This window comes from Glossina fuscipes, unplaced genomic scaffold (assembly GCF_014805625.2).
Source record: "Glossina fuscipes isolate IAEA_lab_2018 unplaced genomic scaffold, Yale_Gfus_2 42, whole genome shotgun sequence".
Lineage (NCBI taxonomy): Eukaryota > Metazoa > Arthropoda > Insecta > Diptera > Glossinidae > Glossina > Glossina fuscipes.
The window spans coordinates 2068804-2085872 of record NW_023998426.1 but is presented as its reverse complement, the minus strand read 5'-3'; the positions used below and the strand labels follow the sequence as shown (position 1 = coordinate 2085872).

The 17069-nt window shown below is 34.4% G+C and overlaps 1 protein-coding gene across 12 annotated transcripts in view; it reads right to left on the bottom strand.

Annotated features, from left to right (window-relative positions):
- LOC119637041 (kinesin-like protein KIF13A) overlaps positions 1-17069 on the bottom strand; it is a 28635-nt gene that overhangs the window by 2813 nt on the left and 8753 nt on the right. For 7 of the 12 annotated variants that reach the window (XM_038032824.1, XM_038032823.1, XM_038032818.1 and 4 more), the window contains 9 exons: positions 16039-17050; positions 15662-15976; positions 15454-15600; positions 15275-15316; positions 13474-15136; positions 13261-13406; positions 12791-12820; positions 10969-11074; positions 10289-10390 (listed from right to left, as the gene is read on the bottom strand). In XM_038032824.1, the coding sequence (XP_037888752.1) occupies positions 10289-10390; positions 10969-11074; positions 12791-12820; positions 13261-13406; positions 13474-15136; positions 15275-15316; positions 15454-15600; positions 15662-15976; positions 16039-17050 (3563 nt within the window). The remainder of the gene's footprint in view (positions 1-10288; positions 10391-10968; positions 11075-12790; positions 12821-13260; positions 13407-13473; positions 15137-15274; positions 15317-15453; positions 15601-15661; positions 15977-16038; positions 17051-17069) is intronic. The other 5 variants (XM_038032825.1, XM_038032826.1, XM_038032827.1 and 2 more) reach the window with 3 other exon arrangements.

Below are 17069 nucleotides of genomic sequence, written 5' to 3'. Positions count from 1 at the left end.
AATAAAGAATATTTAAACGATGGAATGAATAATCGGTGAGCTGCTTCACCTCGTTGCGCTCCTCTTTCTTTTTTTTTTTTTTTTTTTTTTTTTAATTAAATTTTAAACATTCTTTGATTGATATATACAGTGCAGGAGTGGCCAACTTCCATATATACATCTATATGCTTTTATAAAGAGCTAACACTTTCTCTTAAAAATATCGCGCGATCAAAGTGTGAAATTGTTGTCTTGCATACTAATAACTTATAATCGGAATAATAAAATGTTCCATTATTAATAGAAACACGTGGCTGTCGACTTCATTAATCATAATCATAACTATACGCAAGTATATATATGGGTATAAGCACCGGTTCAAATAAAGATCAAATCCACGTCATTAGACACTCTTTTAAAGAGTTTTATTTTTAATATTAGATCTGTAATTTACATTAGGTGCAGAAATATCCCTTCTCCGTGAAACGTATGTCAAAGTCCATGTCCAATGTCTGAACTGCATTGTCACTACTTTTAATTGGATTAAATGTGGGATTTCGGGCAAAAGTTTCAAAACGATGAAATTCGCATTCATTGGTGAGTTGAAATTGTATGACCAAGGTGAATTCTCCAAAATGTTTGGATTTTGATTTTCTCAACATTTGTTGGATATAAAGGTGGAACTAATTGAGGTTTATTAATAATAATAATAATAATACATTATAGCCTACATATATCGCTTGCGATGTAGGGGTATATTAGGTTTGTGTGAGTGTGTGCAACACACAGCTCAAAATTTGTGCGCGACAATTTGCTCAACGATAAAAAGGTGAATATTTCGCAAATACTTTAGTTTTAAAATTTAATACCAAAACCGTATTCAACGCGATTCCATATTTCTACGAATCAACGCTACCTTCAGTTTACTGTGACGTCTACCTTGTAAGATTGCTCTATTCATTTGTTGGCCAGTCCTCTGATGAACTGCTATACCGCAAGTATGCAAATCATTCTTTTTTTTTTCTTCTTTTTATACCAATATTTGCAAGAGAGCTTAATATAATCGCCTATCTACAATTGCAATATAACAATAACAATAAAACAACAGCAACAACAATTGCTACATATTTATATATAATATACAGCGCAAGTCATAATTGACAATCATTCAGCAACAAAGACATTATTTATGATAAATATATGATGACGAAATACGAATGAAATGAAATGACAACCTCTCGCACAGTCAGCAATGAAAAAAATTTGAATTCTAAAATAATATCCTTCACTCATTCAAATGATTTTTAATGACTTTCGTAGTAAATGTAATACAAAAAGAAAAAAAAGAGCAAGAAAAATTATCTTTGTAAGCCGATGATTTGGTGAGCAATTGATTGGTGATATTGACTTTGAAAATCGATCGTGATTGATGGATATATGATGATACTTCCAATGGACACAAACACGAATGTATATCGCATGAACAAGATTTTTCATTATGTACACAATCATAAACATAATTTATAAAACAAACACAAACGATATAGTTCTTGAAATTAATTATTAAAAAGAGAGAGAAATTTGAAATTAAAATAGAAATTTTTTAAGTGGAAAGATGAGAATTTTCATTTTGTTTTCCTATTAGTCTGTAGGCAACATATTGATTTTGATTTGTATAGCAATAAACTGTTTACTGCGAGCATGAATTTATTCAATCGAATATAAAAAGAATATTTTTTAGGTTAAGCCCTGACATTCACGCGTAAATTTTTTTTCCAAAGTCTTTTACTTACATTCAGTTATGAAATAATATACTCAACTTTTTTTACACGGTCTTTTTTACACGGTCTTTGAAATAACACGGTTTAGCATTAGGAGCAAATACACCTTTTTTACACGAATTTTTTGCTCTAGATCGAATATCAAAGTAACAGACAGTGTCTTACGCGGCAAAGTACAATTGCAGAAATACTGCGATCAGAAATCGGACAGTTTACACCCCCGCACACGTAAGTGACTTGATCTACTACCGAGAATACCTCAGTTTTATGGTGATTTTTTTCTTCTTCTTTATCTAGTTGTACTTGAACGCAGCACATTTTCAGTACTTGTTTTCTTATTTCGTAGGATGCAATAAAATATATAGATTAAAATTTTTTTAGTACTTAAATAAAGTAAAATTTCGACGGTACACTAATTGTATTTTTCGTTTTTTTCGTAACAAAAATGGATTGGTTTTGTTTTATAAATATGTAATATCGATTTTATTATTATTTTTTTTGCACGGTTTATTGAGAATTATTTAGGGTTTTTCATTTTGGACATATCCCCAAATTTACCATATGTCGTATACATATGTTTTTACACAATTTTTTACGCGGTTTTCTAAGGAAATTTTCTACCGTGTAAAAAAAGAATTGAGTGCAGCTGGTGTAGTTTTCCAGTTTTCCTAAGATCTCCTTGCAGAGGAAGCCATAAGAATTTTGCTAATGACAAAAATCGAGATGCTTCGTCGTACCTACTCAAAAGCAGAGTTTCAGGAGCAAAGACAGATGTGTATATTCTAGCAGACCTAGCAGTGATTGAAGCAAAGTATCATGTAACTGGCTATTCTTTTTATGTTATTATAGCGCTTGTGTATTTACTCAAAGCATTTGTATACAACTCTTAGCGCATATAAAAATAGCAAAAAAAAGATAAATAAAAGTCATTACACAATTATCAATGCAAAATATTTTAGTGTATAAAGAGGTGAATACAAAAAAAATGCAGACGATCGGAGAAACAGTTATTCAGCGTAATTGGTGACCTGAACATTGTGGTTGTTGATTTTAATTTTTATTACATAAATATTTCATTTGTAAAATTGTGCTAATGAGTTGCTTTAACTGTGACGACCTCTTTAGCGATAGACCCGTATACTCGTTGAACGCATAGTATGTGCAATGACCTAATGAAATTAGGTTGATATGAGCAAAATATTTTCAAAAATGCCTTATCTTGGTCAACACACATTCATAACAATAAAATGTTATAAGGAAATCCGCCAAGGTCGAGTGGACGTGACGGAATGGATCATGACGTAAAAATCGGAATTTAATATTATCAGTAAGTGCGCTTTCATTTTATCTGTGGACACACACACAATGCAAGTTTTGCGAGTTTTGCTTACATTTATGCAAAGGAGGACAGCGCTGCTAAATCGAAAACTATGGTTTAGATAGGAAGAACCAGCAAAACCGAACTAAAATACTTGCAATCTAGTAAGGAAATTAGTTATGAAATAATATAATCAAGTTTTTTTTACACGGTCTTTTTTTGCACGGGCTTTTAAATAACACGGTTCAGCATTAAGAACAAATGCCCGTGCGTACGGATCATTAAAGGATAAATGACTGCGGATATTCTTTATAAGCTGATTTTTGAGCATGAAAATTCTCGGTCTCGGTATGCGTCCATACTTGCCTTATCTGTCACGTATATTTTCTTATCACTAACACCTGTTTAGCAAGCTTCAACTTATTATTCCGTGTAGTACGTGCTTGCATCCCGAAATATAAGTCTCTGCGTAGATAATCTCAAAAGATCAATTGTCCTTTTGAACGAAGCCCACATTCTGGCAGGAAAATGTCTTTCGACGATGCCATGCCCTTGAAAAAACCGCTGGAGGAGGCTGGTTATGGCTTATTTTCGCACCTATTAGCTTTTAGTTGATATCCATGTGCCGCCCTAAATATGCTAAAACCTAACTTCAGCCACGATAAGTAAGTGATTGAAAGTCTTTCAAAAAAAATTTCAACTAATCGCTTGTCTCTTGCTAGTGATGTGAGTATTTGCAAGATGTAAAGAAAGTGTTGCGGTTATGCGTCAAAACTTTGGAATTGAAATCGTTTTAATCAATGGTGAATGGTTGCGAAATTGGAAGAATTCAATGACTACGGTGTGGTGTGTTCACGTCTCAACGAGGCTGCGACAATTCGACATATGTATATATATTTCCTTGGAATGGCATTTTATGTTAAGTTTTATTATTTTTTTTTAAGTGCATGATATCCACTAATTGTAGTTACTTTTGGAGGAAAACAAAATCAAAAAATGATAGGGAAATTATTAAATTAAGACTTGATTTAAAAAAAAAAAGAAGAAAATACAAAAGAAGAGATGAACAAACTTTTTTAAAAGTATTATCGTAGGAAGAAAGAAAGAATAAAGTAAACTGACTATAGATTACAATCAATTAATTAGTGAGCTGTCAAAGTGTGTGTCCAGTAACTATATCAACATTGGAGATGGATATTATTATTATAATGTGATTTATTTATTTTAATTTTTTTTTTTTTCTTTTTTTTTTTTTAATATAACGAACGTCGTTCCATTTGAATTTAATTCGATTACCTGACAAATATGAGCCTGGTGTAGCAGATGCGCAATATATGGTTCAAATTTCGATATACATTACAAAGCAACATGTGTATGTGACACGTTGTTTAGTGGAAGAGTAAGAAGATCGCGTTTTGTTTTTATCAAGTCATAAAAAACAAAAATATAAATATGAAGAGAATTCAGACGTTTTGAAGAATTCATTTTATAAATTTGAAAGGAAACAAAAAAAAAAAAAAAAAAGAAAAGAAAAGAGTTATACCCACCATCGCCATCGATGATATTTATAATTATACATCTATAAAAATATTTTAAGTCAAGTAGTTAAGCATCTAGAATAAGCAGATGACAAACAAGTGAAATGGTATCACTAATGTCTCTATGATCGCTTACAAATCGTATAAACATATTGATGTGTTCTTATAAGCATCGCAGTCCAAGTTTTCGGAAATTGTTCTCTTATCAATTCATAGCAGACGATATTTCTTACAAAATAACGCTTGGAAGTGCATTGTACGCGAACTAACACTAAACAGTGAAAAATAGAAGCCAAGGCAAACTTAAAACAGCTCCGACTCTCCTACGCTACATTAAACAATACTGAATATAATTACAAACGTTATGCAATATATCCTATTCCCGAAGAGAAAGTCTAGAAGACTAGAGCTAACAGAATCCATCTATAGGGCAAGGTTAAGTTTGACTCAAGACTTGCACCATTTCCAAATTAAAGAACAGAGTAAGTGATAAACACTGTACCATAATAAAAGTGAACTTAATCGCGGTTGTATGCGAAGACTACTGAACCTGCACATATGCTTATATGCCTATGCATGATATTCATACAAATTTCCTTCAATGATTAGGCAACAGGGAGAAGACGGGAGAAGTAAGTCAGTAGTGTTTGTGAACGTTCGACTTGAAATTGGTTACACCGGATACGGTGGAAAAGATCACTGTCCTCAGGTTGTTCCAAAGAAGGGCAGAAGAACATGATAGTACGGTATGCTGGGAACTTCAGGACGGATGGGTGAGCGTACTGTTGAAGGATTTAGTTGATCGATAAATTTCCTTTATGCCATGGGTATAGCTAGATATGAGGATAACGCAGCCTACATGGCGCCGTTGCTCAAGATTATTGTGAGTTTTGGCCACGCTTTCATCACCCACGACTATCTGAGCCAACTGATGTACGCGGTCGATGGTCTCCAAGCAAAGTTTGGAGCACCCTACAACAAATTCAAGCTATACTCGAATTTTGACCGGATATAATCTGTATAAGTGGTATAGACATCGACTACGATGAAGTATTTTTTACAGGCGTTTCAAAAAACCTAAGCCCTTGACTGTGTCTTCCGACGCTTCGAACATACGTTCGGTTCAACGAATTTTCATGTCGCGAATATCAAAGGTTTGCCGGTTCTTCTACACTGACATCTCCAAAAGAGAGGGTTTGCTCTTAGTTTTTTCTGTGCGTTAGGAGACTGCTTTGAGTTTTGGTGACCTTGAAAATTACCCCATTTGCTTGACTCCAATTAGCTATTTTGACGAGGTTTACGAGTTAATGCGATCTCTTATGAGATGGTACAATTAAGAATAACAACCCATCGAAGATGGTGGATATTAAACATTCGACACAAGTCGAATATAGCCTTTCTCCTCTTTGTTGTTACGTGAAGAGATTAATTAAACCATTTTATAGAAATATAAACATTTAAAAAATAACTACAATGAAATGAAGTGGAAAATTATATAGAAAGTTTGAAAAGAGGAGAGATAGAGAGAGATAGCGAGCAGCAAGTGAATGATATTTACGAACATAATGAAATACATGGCTTTGTTTACTGCTTGGCTTATATGTATAAATGTAGGCTAGCTTTTTGTAAAATGACTTGATTGTAATTTCAAAATGTATGTTAAGGTGAAATGAAGAAGAGTACATAATTTTTCTTTTTTACTTTCGAGAAAATAAATGAAATGTATGCAAATTATGTGTGCGAGTTGTTGAAGGTTTTCCGAGTGGAAGATGGTTTTCTATACATGCTGAAAATTAACTTGTCCTTATACCCACTACCGAAGAACGTTGAAAAACTAATTTCGTTTTTTTTTTTTTTTTTTCTTTAGTCAAATCTAAAGGTATGAGTCCTAGCAACTCATACCCTTGATTTTTTTTTTTTTTATTATTAATTTGAATTTCTTGAATCATGTTGGCTGTCTTTTTTCTTTTTTTTCACATAATCAATCATTCAGGGGCTATATCCTGTACGTGTACCACCGATATGGTCAGAGAGAAGTGGGGAAGAAGGAAGAAAGACGAGAAATGGCCGCATGCCCATATGGTAACGCGTCTAACTTTACCGACTGAGCACTTACTGTAGCTACGACCAAAGTAAATTCTACTGCGGAGATAATTTGGATCCGCGAACACCGACATGGCTTTTATCTACTTTGCTATGTCTGAAGGATAACTTTCAAAAAACTTTTTTAATCACAGTTTTCCATCAAATTCTTCAATTCTCAAGATATCAGAAAATTAAGATAAAATTCAAATTTAGGGCGCAGGTTGCAGCAATGCTTGAAGGGAAATGAGCTTTGCCAACAAGGGCCGATTACAGCGTACTTATACTATGAAGGACCATCAAAGAGCAGACCATCATAAAACAAGTTTTACCAGGGAGCATCAAACCTACGCACATTATTAAGTAGCGGGTATCGCAACGTTCGCCTTTAAACGAACTTGATTTCCCTAATTGTTTCACTCTTTGGACTAGGAATTATGTGAAAGCTAATTTTTACTTAGTTTGCTTTAGATGTGATTAAGCTGCAGTCTAGAGATGTTGTTGTAAAAATGCAAATAATTGGCTGAAAAAAAAACTGAACTTTAACAATGGACTGTGTGCACGTGTTATAATACTATTGAAGCTTAAGCAATATATCAAAAATCAGGGCAGTGATTCTCGAGAAGAATTTTGATGAGATATAGATTTTTTTTTTTTTTTTATTAAAGAAAGGAAATTTAAAGAAAGCTGTCCAAAGTCGGCGGGAGGGACAAGAAAAAAAATTTGAGGATAGAAAGTTGTGCGGAGTTAACGCATATTCGGTATTTTTGTAATTTTTCTTTTAAATTCAAATTGCATCGTATGAGGAATATTTTTTGGGAAATTTGTACTTTTTCAGAGTATTTTCAAATTAAAATGAAGTGATATTGAAAGAAGAGTTTTAAAGCTGAATGGTATTGATATTAAGTTCAAAATTTCAATATTGCAAATCATATGAAGTTAGCACATGGAATTATATAGATTAATTCACCGGGAAGGGTAACTACTTTGTTTGTTTGTTTGGTCATCAGATAGATTTTAACTCCTCCTATTTGACAATCGTATAGACGGACAATGTTTAAGCAATGCTTTTTATTCTACTGAAATCGGTTATTAAATACTATGGAATTTCAGATTTGAGAACCCATCTTTCCCCGTGAAGAAAGTGCGAGGTAAAACTACATATCACCTGAAGCTCGAATATTTGTGATCAATAAAATTCAAACTTTCACTTATGTGGTTAATGCTATCTTGTAAGCATGAAGTCATGGGTAATTTTCTTGATTTTTTTTTTTTATAAGAAACAAATCCGGCGATAACAAGTTTTCGTAAAATACTTGAGAATTTTTCTAATTTCTTATTTCATAAGAACATGGAGGGACAGCCGTTCTCTCAGAAAAGTCTGTGTATCTGCTCGACTGTACCTCTAAGGTATCTCAAATTTCCACTGTAGCTTCACACGGCAAAATATTCCCATATAACACATTACTTGTGTTTTTTTGTTAATATGGACTTATCGCTCGGGAGATGTACCCTATTCGTGTAACACCAACGTAACGTTCACAAAGAGATGAGAAAAGAGAAAGATATATGGAAGTGGGCGTCACAGCCTAGTACATTTGTCCGAAATGGGTAAGTGTTATGTCTCTACCGGCTGGCGATTCATCATAGCCATGACCAAAATAAACGTTATCGCGCTTAAGATTTGAACACGCGTATGCTGACTAGGTAGTCGGGATTCTCACCTATTAGGCCACTCAGGCTGTGAACCACAATCGAGCTTCAAAATAAAAGCAATCTTTCCACACACACATAAACATTTTTTTTTGTACATCCCCCAAAGTAATGGGGGCAGGGGAAGGAGGTATACTCATTTTATTATAATGTTTGCAATACCGAAAAGGAGTTTTCAGAGAACCTACAAAGTATATGTACTCTAGGTCACCGTAAAATGCTGAGTTGATTAAGTCATACTTGTCCCTCGGTATGTCTATGTGATGTGCGTTGTTGTTACTTCCTTGATCGCAAAAATTAAGATGTCGACTTCAAGTTTAATAGAAACATTTGAAGTTTTTGCACGCAGGTTGGCATTGAAAATAGGTCAAACTGGTCAGAGCAGAAGCCCGCAATGATGAGTGAACTGAACGCAACTCCCTTTTTCTTAACGAAAATTTGTAGATTGTTGCTTAGAAATTATAAAAGTCAGAAAGTTGATAATTTCCTTTGCGGTACACTCTACTCTTTACGTGCAAAAATGGAAAAAGTCGGCCGTGCCTACACTTTTTCACTTTTTTTGCTTATTATTATAAGTCAAACAAGATAATGTTTAAAATCATTTTGTATGTTTGTGCCTAAAAATGGCTTAATTCTAAAATGAATACGGTGGACGTCTCGGGCTGATGGATTAATTTTTTCTTAATAATACTACGGATATGGGTATCAAATAGAAGAACTTGGAGAGTGTGGTGCGAAACGCTAAGCGCGTTAGTTCCAAATTAAATATTTCAGACGTCATAGCGTGGTGAACTAATCTTTTCATTACAATACAGTTGATATGGGACGTGGAGGGTAGAATGTGAGAAGCCAAGTGTGTTAATTGCAAATTAATTGTAGTCGACGTCACGCCTTAGTGGATAAATTTTTTACTAAAAATACTTTTGATGAAGGTATCAAATGAAAGGAGTTGGAGAGTAGAATGCGACAAAGTGTGTTAGTTAGTTAGTATGGCCAACAAAAAGCCTTGGGGTGTTTCGTAAACAACCAGTTTCTTGAACGTTAAAATCTTAAGTGGACCGAGTGTTTATGTAACGGACATGCTAGATTCAGCCACCGTCGAATTTAACTTTTTTATTAATTTTTTTGTTAAGATATCGATTTAAAAAAACGTGAATTTCTGGAATATCGGCCAAGATTTCTGAAGGTTTCATTTGTGTGTTGCAATTTTATGGTCAAATCGAATTCTCGTAAATGTTGTCGTCACTCGAAAAATCGACATTTTGAAACTTGTCCATCCAGCGATCATTTAAATCGATCAAAAATAACCCCTACAAACTAGCATTTACTTTTAAGTTCATGTCAAAAGTAATTTTGAGGGAATTAAAAGCTTAATCTTGTATAGGCAAGCAAGAGCCTCTTCGCAGGCATGCTCATGACAAGTAGTAATCCTTCCAGGTGAATGAATATACAACATAAATATTTGAATTTTATATTATGAAAATTGCCTATATACAAATAAAGTTATTTGAAAGCTCGAAAACTTGATAGCCATACGTCAGTTGTGCAACGGTTGCATAAAGTTGATAATATCAACATAAAAATGTAATGAATTTATATAGTGTACGTTTCCTAAAATATCTCAACGAAAGCTACAAAAAAATTGTAGTTAAAAAGTTTAATTTATTAAAGTATAGTGGAGTATAATATAATGAACGAATTGTTTTTAATAAATTGGAATTAAATGAAATTAAAACAAAAACTTGTTCTTATATATAAATTTATATATATATATATATATATATATATATGTATATATAATCAATCAATGAATATATATATATATATATATATATATATATAATCAATCAATAATCAAATGTAAATAAGAAACTTACCGATACCGAACGGTTTACCCGGAGAATCATCATTGGACGCTTTTCCGCCGAAACTGTGACGACTGCGAACACCAAAATCTCTTATTCCTGGACTTGCTTGAACTAAAAACAAGTAAAATTGATGTTAATATATATAAACATATATACATATATATATATAATAAAATATACATAAAACACGTCACTCAATTAGGTGGTAGAATGTAATGCAGGTGTAATATAAGATGACTGCTACCGAAGGCTAACCTATTAAGCCCTGTACTTTTTGGATAAGATCCAACCTTGAACGAAATGCGTCACAATGTCATGAAATTCTTTAAGAGTTACAACAAAACAAGAGTCGCTAAACAAAAGTAGTGTCGCTAAAATAACTCCAGCTAACGGTCGGAATGTCATGAAATTTTAGACTCATTCCATTTGAAGTCGTGAATCTATACGTCATCGTACGAATGTATTGAGCGATATATTACGTTTCCAAAAATATATTACTATGGTAAATACATATTCATAATGGAAAAATTTTATGAGGAAATCCGACAAGGACGGAAGGACGGATTATGACATAATACTCGTCAGAGACGATTAACTAGTTAAAATTATACATATTCCCAAGGACTCTTTAGATGGTTATAAATTCATAAATAAATTTATAAATATTCATAATTTCTTTCAACACATACCTGAGTGCGGTAGGAATTTCGTGGAAAGTGGCTGATTCAAATCCACAAATGATTCTGAACGTCCAGCATTGAGCAAAGATTCCATAGAAGCATCCAAACGCATAATCTTTGCAAAGATAAACAATAACACATTAATTTCAGTGATCCAGAAAAAGAAAGGTTATGTGTATAATTTATACATATTTGAAATAAATATTTTAATGATAAACAAATAGAAAGTAAAAGGCATACGAAGTTTAAATTCATTATTGCAATTAAAATAAAATAGGTTACGTCTTAATTTTCTTATATGCAAATAGAAAAATATTTTATATGTCTGTGTGAAAAGGTTATATAAATAAGTATGTATATATGTTATGTTACATATGTATGAAGTTAAAAGATCCCTTTAGATGCCTTGGTGAATTAATTAAATGTAATATGAAATTTCAATTGAATTACTCTATGACTCTTGGGTCGTGTTCCTTATTACATAGACTACCTATTCTAGGCACTCATTGAGTGGATATTTGCCTTCAAAACTTATGTCTGCCCGAAAAACCAGAAAGCTTTTCCCGCCCTTCATTTTTTCTAATAAATAATATTAAGTTTGCTTAGAAACAATTTGCATGGAATTATTTACATTTTTTTTTTTTCGAAGCAAACTTACGCCCTTTGTTTTTGGGATGAAGTTTGGATGGATTTACTTGGATATACGTAATATATACATGTCAAAGGCCTAGTAAGTAAGTAGGAGTTTCGAGTTAATAATAAAATTAAAAAAACAAAAAAAAAAAAACTCTACCAAAGGAATGGTTTCTAAATTTACATGAAGAAGTAACACCATTGTAACAGTCCAAAAAAGTGTATCTTGGGATGGAAGGAAAGGTAGTAAAATAATCATATTCGAGAAAGTTGTTAGGCACGCATTATGTAGTAAAAGAAAAAGATGTTTCTTGAAAAGCTATTAAAGGATGGCAGCCGGACAAGCGGACAGACAAGCCAAGTTCGACGCAAAAATGGATTCTGAACACAAATTTAATATGTCTTTGTATCAGAAATGATAAAGGATATAAAAATTGATTTTGCACTATTATCGCCCTTTAAGGGAGGACTATTTTTTTTAACGAGTCATGAAGCCGTTTAAAATTGAGCACAGTGTGGCAGTTTCCTGAAAACCATTTTTTTTGTTTCTGTGGTCGCTTAAATGGTCAAGAATGAAATGAGAAAACGATTATATATATATAGGCATGGCCAAGTTTCAAATGGTCTTAAAATTTTGATTTTCCAAATATAATAAATAACTCCAGCGGTTTTCTTCCCCTTCATTCTTTTCATTTTAAATCTTTAACGACCTGTTTAAAATGATAGCTTTGAACAGTTAATTTAAACCTTAGTAATCGAAAGTCAAAGAATTGCCATTTTTTTTGCTGTAGGGTTGAGCTCCTTCATTCAAAAACTCGCCAGTCATACAAGAGTCAATATATTTAAAATCCTTCGCGTGATACAGATATGGAGTTTAAGTAGTCATGGTTTTTCCTTTAAAATTCAAATTTGGAGTAGTAACACTGTTTACCACAGAGTCGCTTAAATTAAGCGTGGGTAAGGCTCTAGTGTCGCTATTTTTTTAAACTTTTTCAAAAGAAATTTTTTTTTCTAATTCCTATCAACCATAAAATTTATTATTCTATTACCACTCTTTCTTTCCCCAAACTAATTGAAAGAAAAGAACACCTCTTTTTTAGGCCGTTGCAGTGATTTCCCCTCTTAGTCATTAAACGCAAAATTGTGTGTGGAATTTAATGTTCATATTTCATATATATTCATAGTGATATATACTTACACTTCCAGGATTTGGTGCTTCTTTAACCGCCTTACAATTTACAATTTTAACAACAATAAGAGTGCAGTGTTTTGCAGAATATATATGTAACGTAATGTATAAATTTATGATTTTTTTTTTTTTTTTTTTTGATTGTATAAACCGCAGTAACGTGTTTGTTTAGCAATTAGTAAAGAATGTTTGCAATGAACATAAAAGTATACATTAAATATTTAAAGGGTGAAGATTTTTTTTGTTTTTTTTTTTTTTTGTTTAAGAAGTGAAAGCGCGGGCACAGGAGAAGTGAAAGAAAGAACATTTGAGAAAATTTATTTTTAGTAGTTATTCACGAATTATATGTAATAATTAGTGTCAATAAAGAAAGAAATTGCTATCTTTTTCCACGTGTATACGTGTTAGAAGCATAATACAGCAGAATAACTACCAAATGGAATAATAGTAATAGTTTTATTTTTTTTCTTTGTATATACCTGTGAAAAGTTAGGTACACTAACAGTTTTACGCATAGACAATGGTTGTCCGTGAGCAGTTTCCAACTCCTTAACGGCTACATTTTGACGCAAACGATCTAATGTCAGAATGCTCTCGACAGCGGATACGCCACGAGTGTATTTCTCTGTGAGAAGAAGGAATAACGATTTTTGACTACAGCCTGCAATAAGTAACGCTTGACAAGTGCCTACCTATGTATGTTTCACCATCACAAGTTGAACAATCATCACCGCTGGCGGCAAGTTGAGCAAGAGACTCACGATCTTCCAACTCTTCAGACGCCTTTGGGATATTGGAAACTACTTCATAGGTGACGCCTGTATTAGAAATAGCATTCTCAATGCGTACTAAGCGGAACTTTTTTAATCGATCAGTGATACTTTGTCCCTTTTTGATATTAATGCATAAACGTTTGCGCAAAACCAAATCCATGGGAGCTGGATGTGACAGCCTCACAGTTGTACGTAAAATCAAGTATACGCGTTCATTGGCCTCCGTGACGCGATTTAATGCTGGGCTATCATGCATCGATGAATCCCAGCTTGCTACGGCGCAAACATCTTTGTCGAAATGTTGTAAAATTTGTAAGGTATAAAATTTATGACCATGTTCTTTGGAAAGTATAGAGTTGAGACCGGCAATGGAAAATTCATCGTTAGTATTTTGAGCCGAAAGATCGTCTGCATTCAAATTGAGAAATAGCACTGGCACGTGAGGTTCCATACCAGCTGGCGGATCCCAAGAGGCGGGAGCGCCAGGTATTCCAGTGCCCGGTGCCGGTACTAAGACGGCATTGCGCTCTTCGGTTAAGGACACCCACTGATGAACTAAACTGAGTTCACGTTCACGTTCCTCCTCACTTTTCTCTTCTTTTTTGATTAGCTTATGAATTTGCTGATCCAGGTACTGTCGCCGTCTACCCAGCGCTTCGCTCCATTTCTCTCTCAATACAGTAAGATCCTCTTCTTGATATGAATCTAAAGCCCTCTGTAAACGTGAACGGACTGTTACACTGCCAATAGCAATATTGACAATGGACTGGCATATGATTGGTAAAGTTCCTGAATTTTGTACTGGTTTCACGCGCACATGAACGCGACGTTGCTGTCCTTGACGTAGCTGATAAATGCCACCTGTGAGTACTTCGCTACGATTAGTAACTTCAACTGGCGAATATTCACCATTGTCGTTCAGCTCATGAATTTCAACCCATAATTCTATTTTTCGCGACAATTCGGCCCAACGATCCATAAGGGAACGTGCTTTGGCCTGCTGTTGTTCAACTTCCCAGCCTTTAGATTTGGAAAAACCGGCGCTTCGATGGCCCCAAACTTCAATAGAAAGAGCTCCCTCAATGCAGTGCTCAAGAAATTCTTCATTCATGGTTACGGTAAAATCTTTGCTGTGACTAAACTTAAATACCATATTTTGGTCACGAGTTGTGGTCTCGGCATTTATTACAGGCACGACGGTCTCTTGATGACCCCAAAAAGTGTACTGACAGAATACGAAGTTCGATAGAGATAGCGGCAGGCCAGACGCGCACTTAATAGAAACGCGACAAGTTATTTGATTGGCAATGGGATCGGTTGTGTCATCGTAATCATCACGAGAATCCGATGAGGACTCTGAAATCGACTCGCACATACGATCTTGCGGCATTTGTCCAGCAATGCGTTGAATTTCAACTTGAAGTCGTCCAGCGACTTCACCTTGTTGACTTATGATCGGAGTGTGGTAGTCCAATTTAACGTCATGGAATAAAACTTCTAAAAAAATGTTTGCCACACCAATCAAATTATGATTCTCTTGCGTTTCATAGAATGGATCCGAAAACTTTGCATTTTCGTTTTCCTAAGACACATATTATTGCAAAAAAATAATCAAAAATAAATATGTTTAGATGACAAATAAAAGATTTCATAAAATGATGGGACGTCCGTGTAATGAGAACTTGCATTATATTGATTACAATTTTTTGATATTAATTACCTCATCAGAATCATCTTCATCTGGGAAAGCCTCAATAAGAGGCTTAATGGAAAAGCATGATAATGAGATATGGATAAGGAATTTTCGTTTAGTATAGTTTTCCACTTAGATGTGTATATGCGTATAAGGGGATTAATATAAATGGATATTGAAGCTTTACAAGGGATAGTTGTACTTACCAAACCATTCAGTATATGTTCCTTGTGCTCTTGATACATTTCACGCATATCGATTAGTTTATTCTCTAACTTTTCCATACTCCATATTTGACTGCCAGAATTGGTGCGCTTAACTAAAATAGCCGGCTCGCTTACAAAAGCTCCTCGCTAATCACAAAAATCGGAATTTAGTGTTCGATACTTATCGAATTGCTATTATGAAAATTACCCGTCTATTTGGGCTAAGATTGGCTGGTGGTATTTGAAGAGTGACTGAGAATTTCGTTTTTTTTTCCATCTCTTCGGCAAGAAAGTTGGCTTCCTGCACTAAGGCATTAGCTCTCATGATATCGTTTTTCAATTGACCTAACGAGCGTTTAAACATTTCGTCACGTTCTTGAGCCCATTTTTCGACCCGCATTTGTGAAGTAGGTGTATTAGGTGTGATTTTACCCAATCGTAAAGGATCGTAAGGTGTATAAGGGGCGTACGGTGTGCTTGGTGACAAAATATTGCGTAATTGTTGAAATTGTCTTTCGTACTCCTATTAATGAAAAGGGCTAATAATATCAAAGAAATAGTTTTTAAAAATAGATTGACACTCACTTGTCTTTGCTTTTCGAGAGCAACTTGTTTATCTTCTTCATGTTGACGTTCAAGTCTGGCTATAGCAGTTTGTATGGGATCATTGCTCAACTCATTCTGCATAATTTCATCTCGAGCAAAATTGTAATCTATTAATTGAGCCGGAGTCTGAGGCTCAGAATTCATGTTTGCATTTGATTTGGGACAGTTAACACGGAAAAAATGATGATTACCCCATAGGATTCGGTCACCGTTGTGGAGTGGGGTCTTTTCAATAACAGCTGAACCGTTAATAAAACATCTTGCTCCCGTAAATGGTTCCATTAAGAGGCCGCCTTCCTCAATGATGATAACACAGTGCTCTGGCTGAATGCCTAAGCCCGACAATTGTATATCGGGCTGTGGACCGGATAAGGTGTGGCCACCGATCAATGTGCGTTCCTTAAGATAATAAACTAACAACTCATTCAAGGACGGATCTGCATTTAAATTGACTAAATAATATTTGTTTTTTTCAACCATAATACCGCTGGCTTGTACACTTATGCCCATCTTCTCCAAAGCTTGCTGGCGTTCATTTTGTATGCGTTCAGTTTTAACCAGCTTTTCCTCCCAAGTTTGGGAAATTTGTTTCATAAGATTCTCACTCTCGGCGAGTTTATCGTGTATGTCAACACGTTGTATATCGCCCACCGGGGAACCAGTCGCATGTTTGAGCATATTCCGTAGAGTTTCCACCTCGAGCCGCAATTCCCGTATAATCCGAGCATTGGGATCTTCATTAACGACGGCATGATTGACAATACGTTTAGCGCGATCAGCATAGCGAAGCGTAGACAAGGTCTCCTCATAGTTATCGGCCGAGGGCGAAATTGTGGCCACCATAACAGTTCTTGAATTGCCTCCTAAGTTGTCTTTCAATAGCCATGTTAAAACCGAATCGCGATAAGGAACAAACTTGTCGTTGCAATGTTTTTTACTATTCGATTGATCAGCCAATTTCGAGATAACTAAACCTAGAGTTGTGAGCGATCTGTAATGGATAATATAGC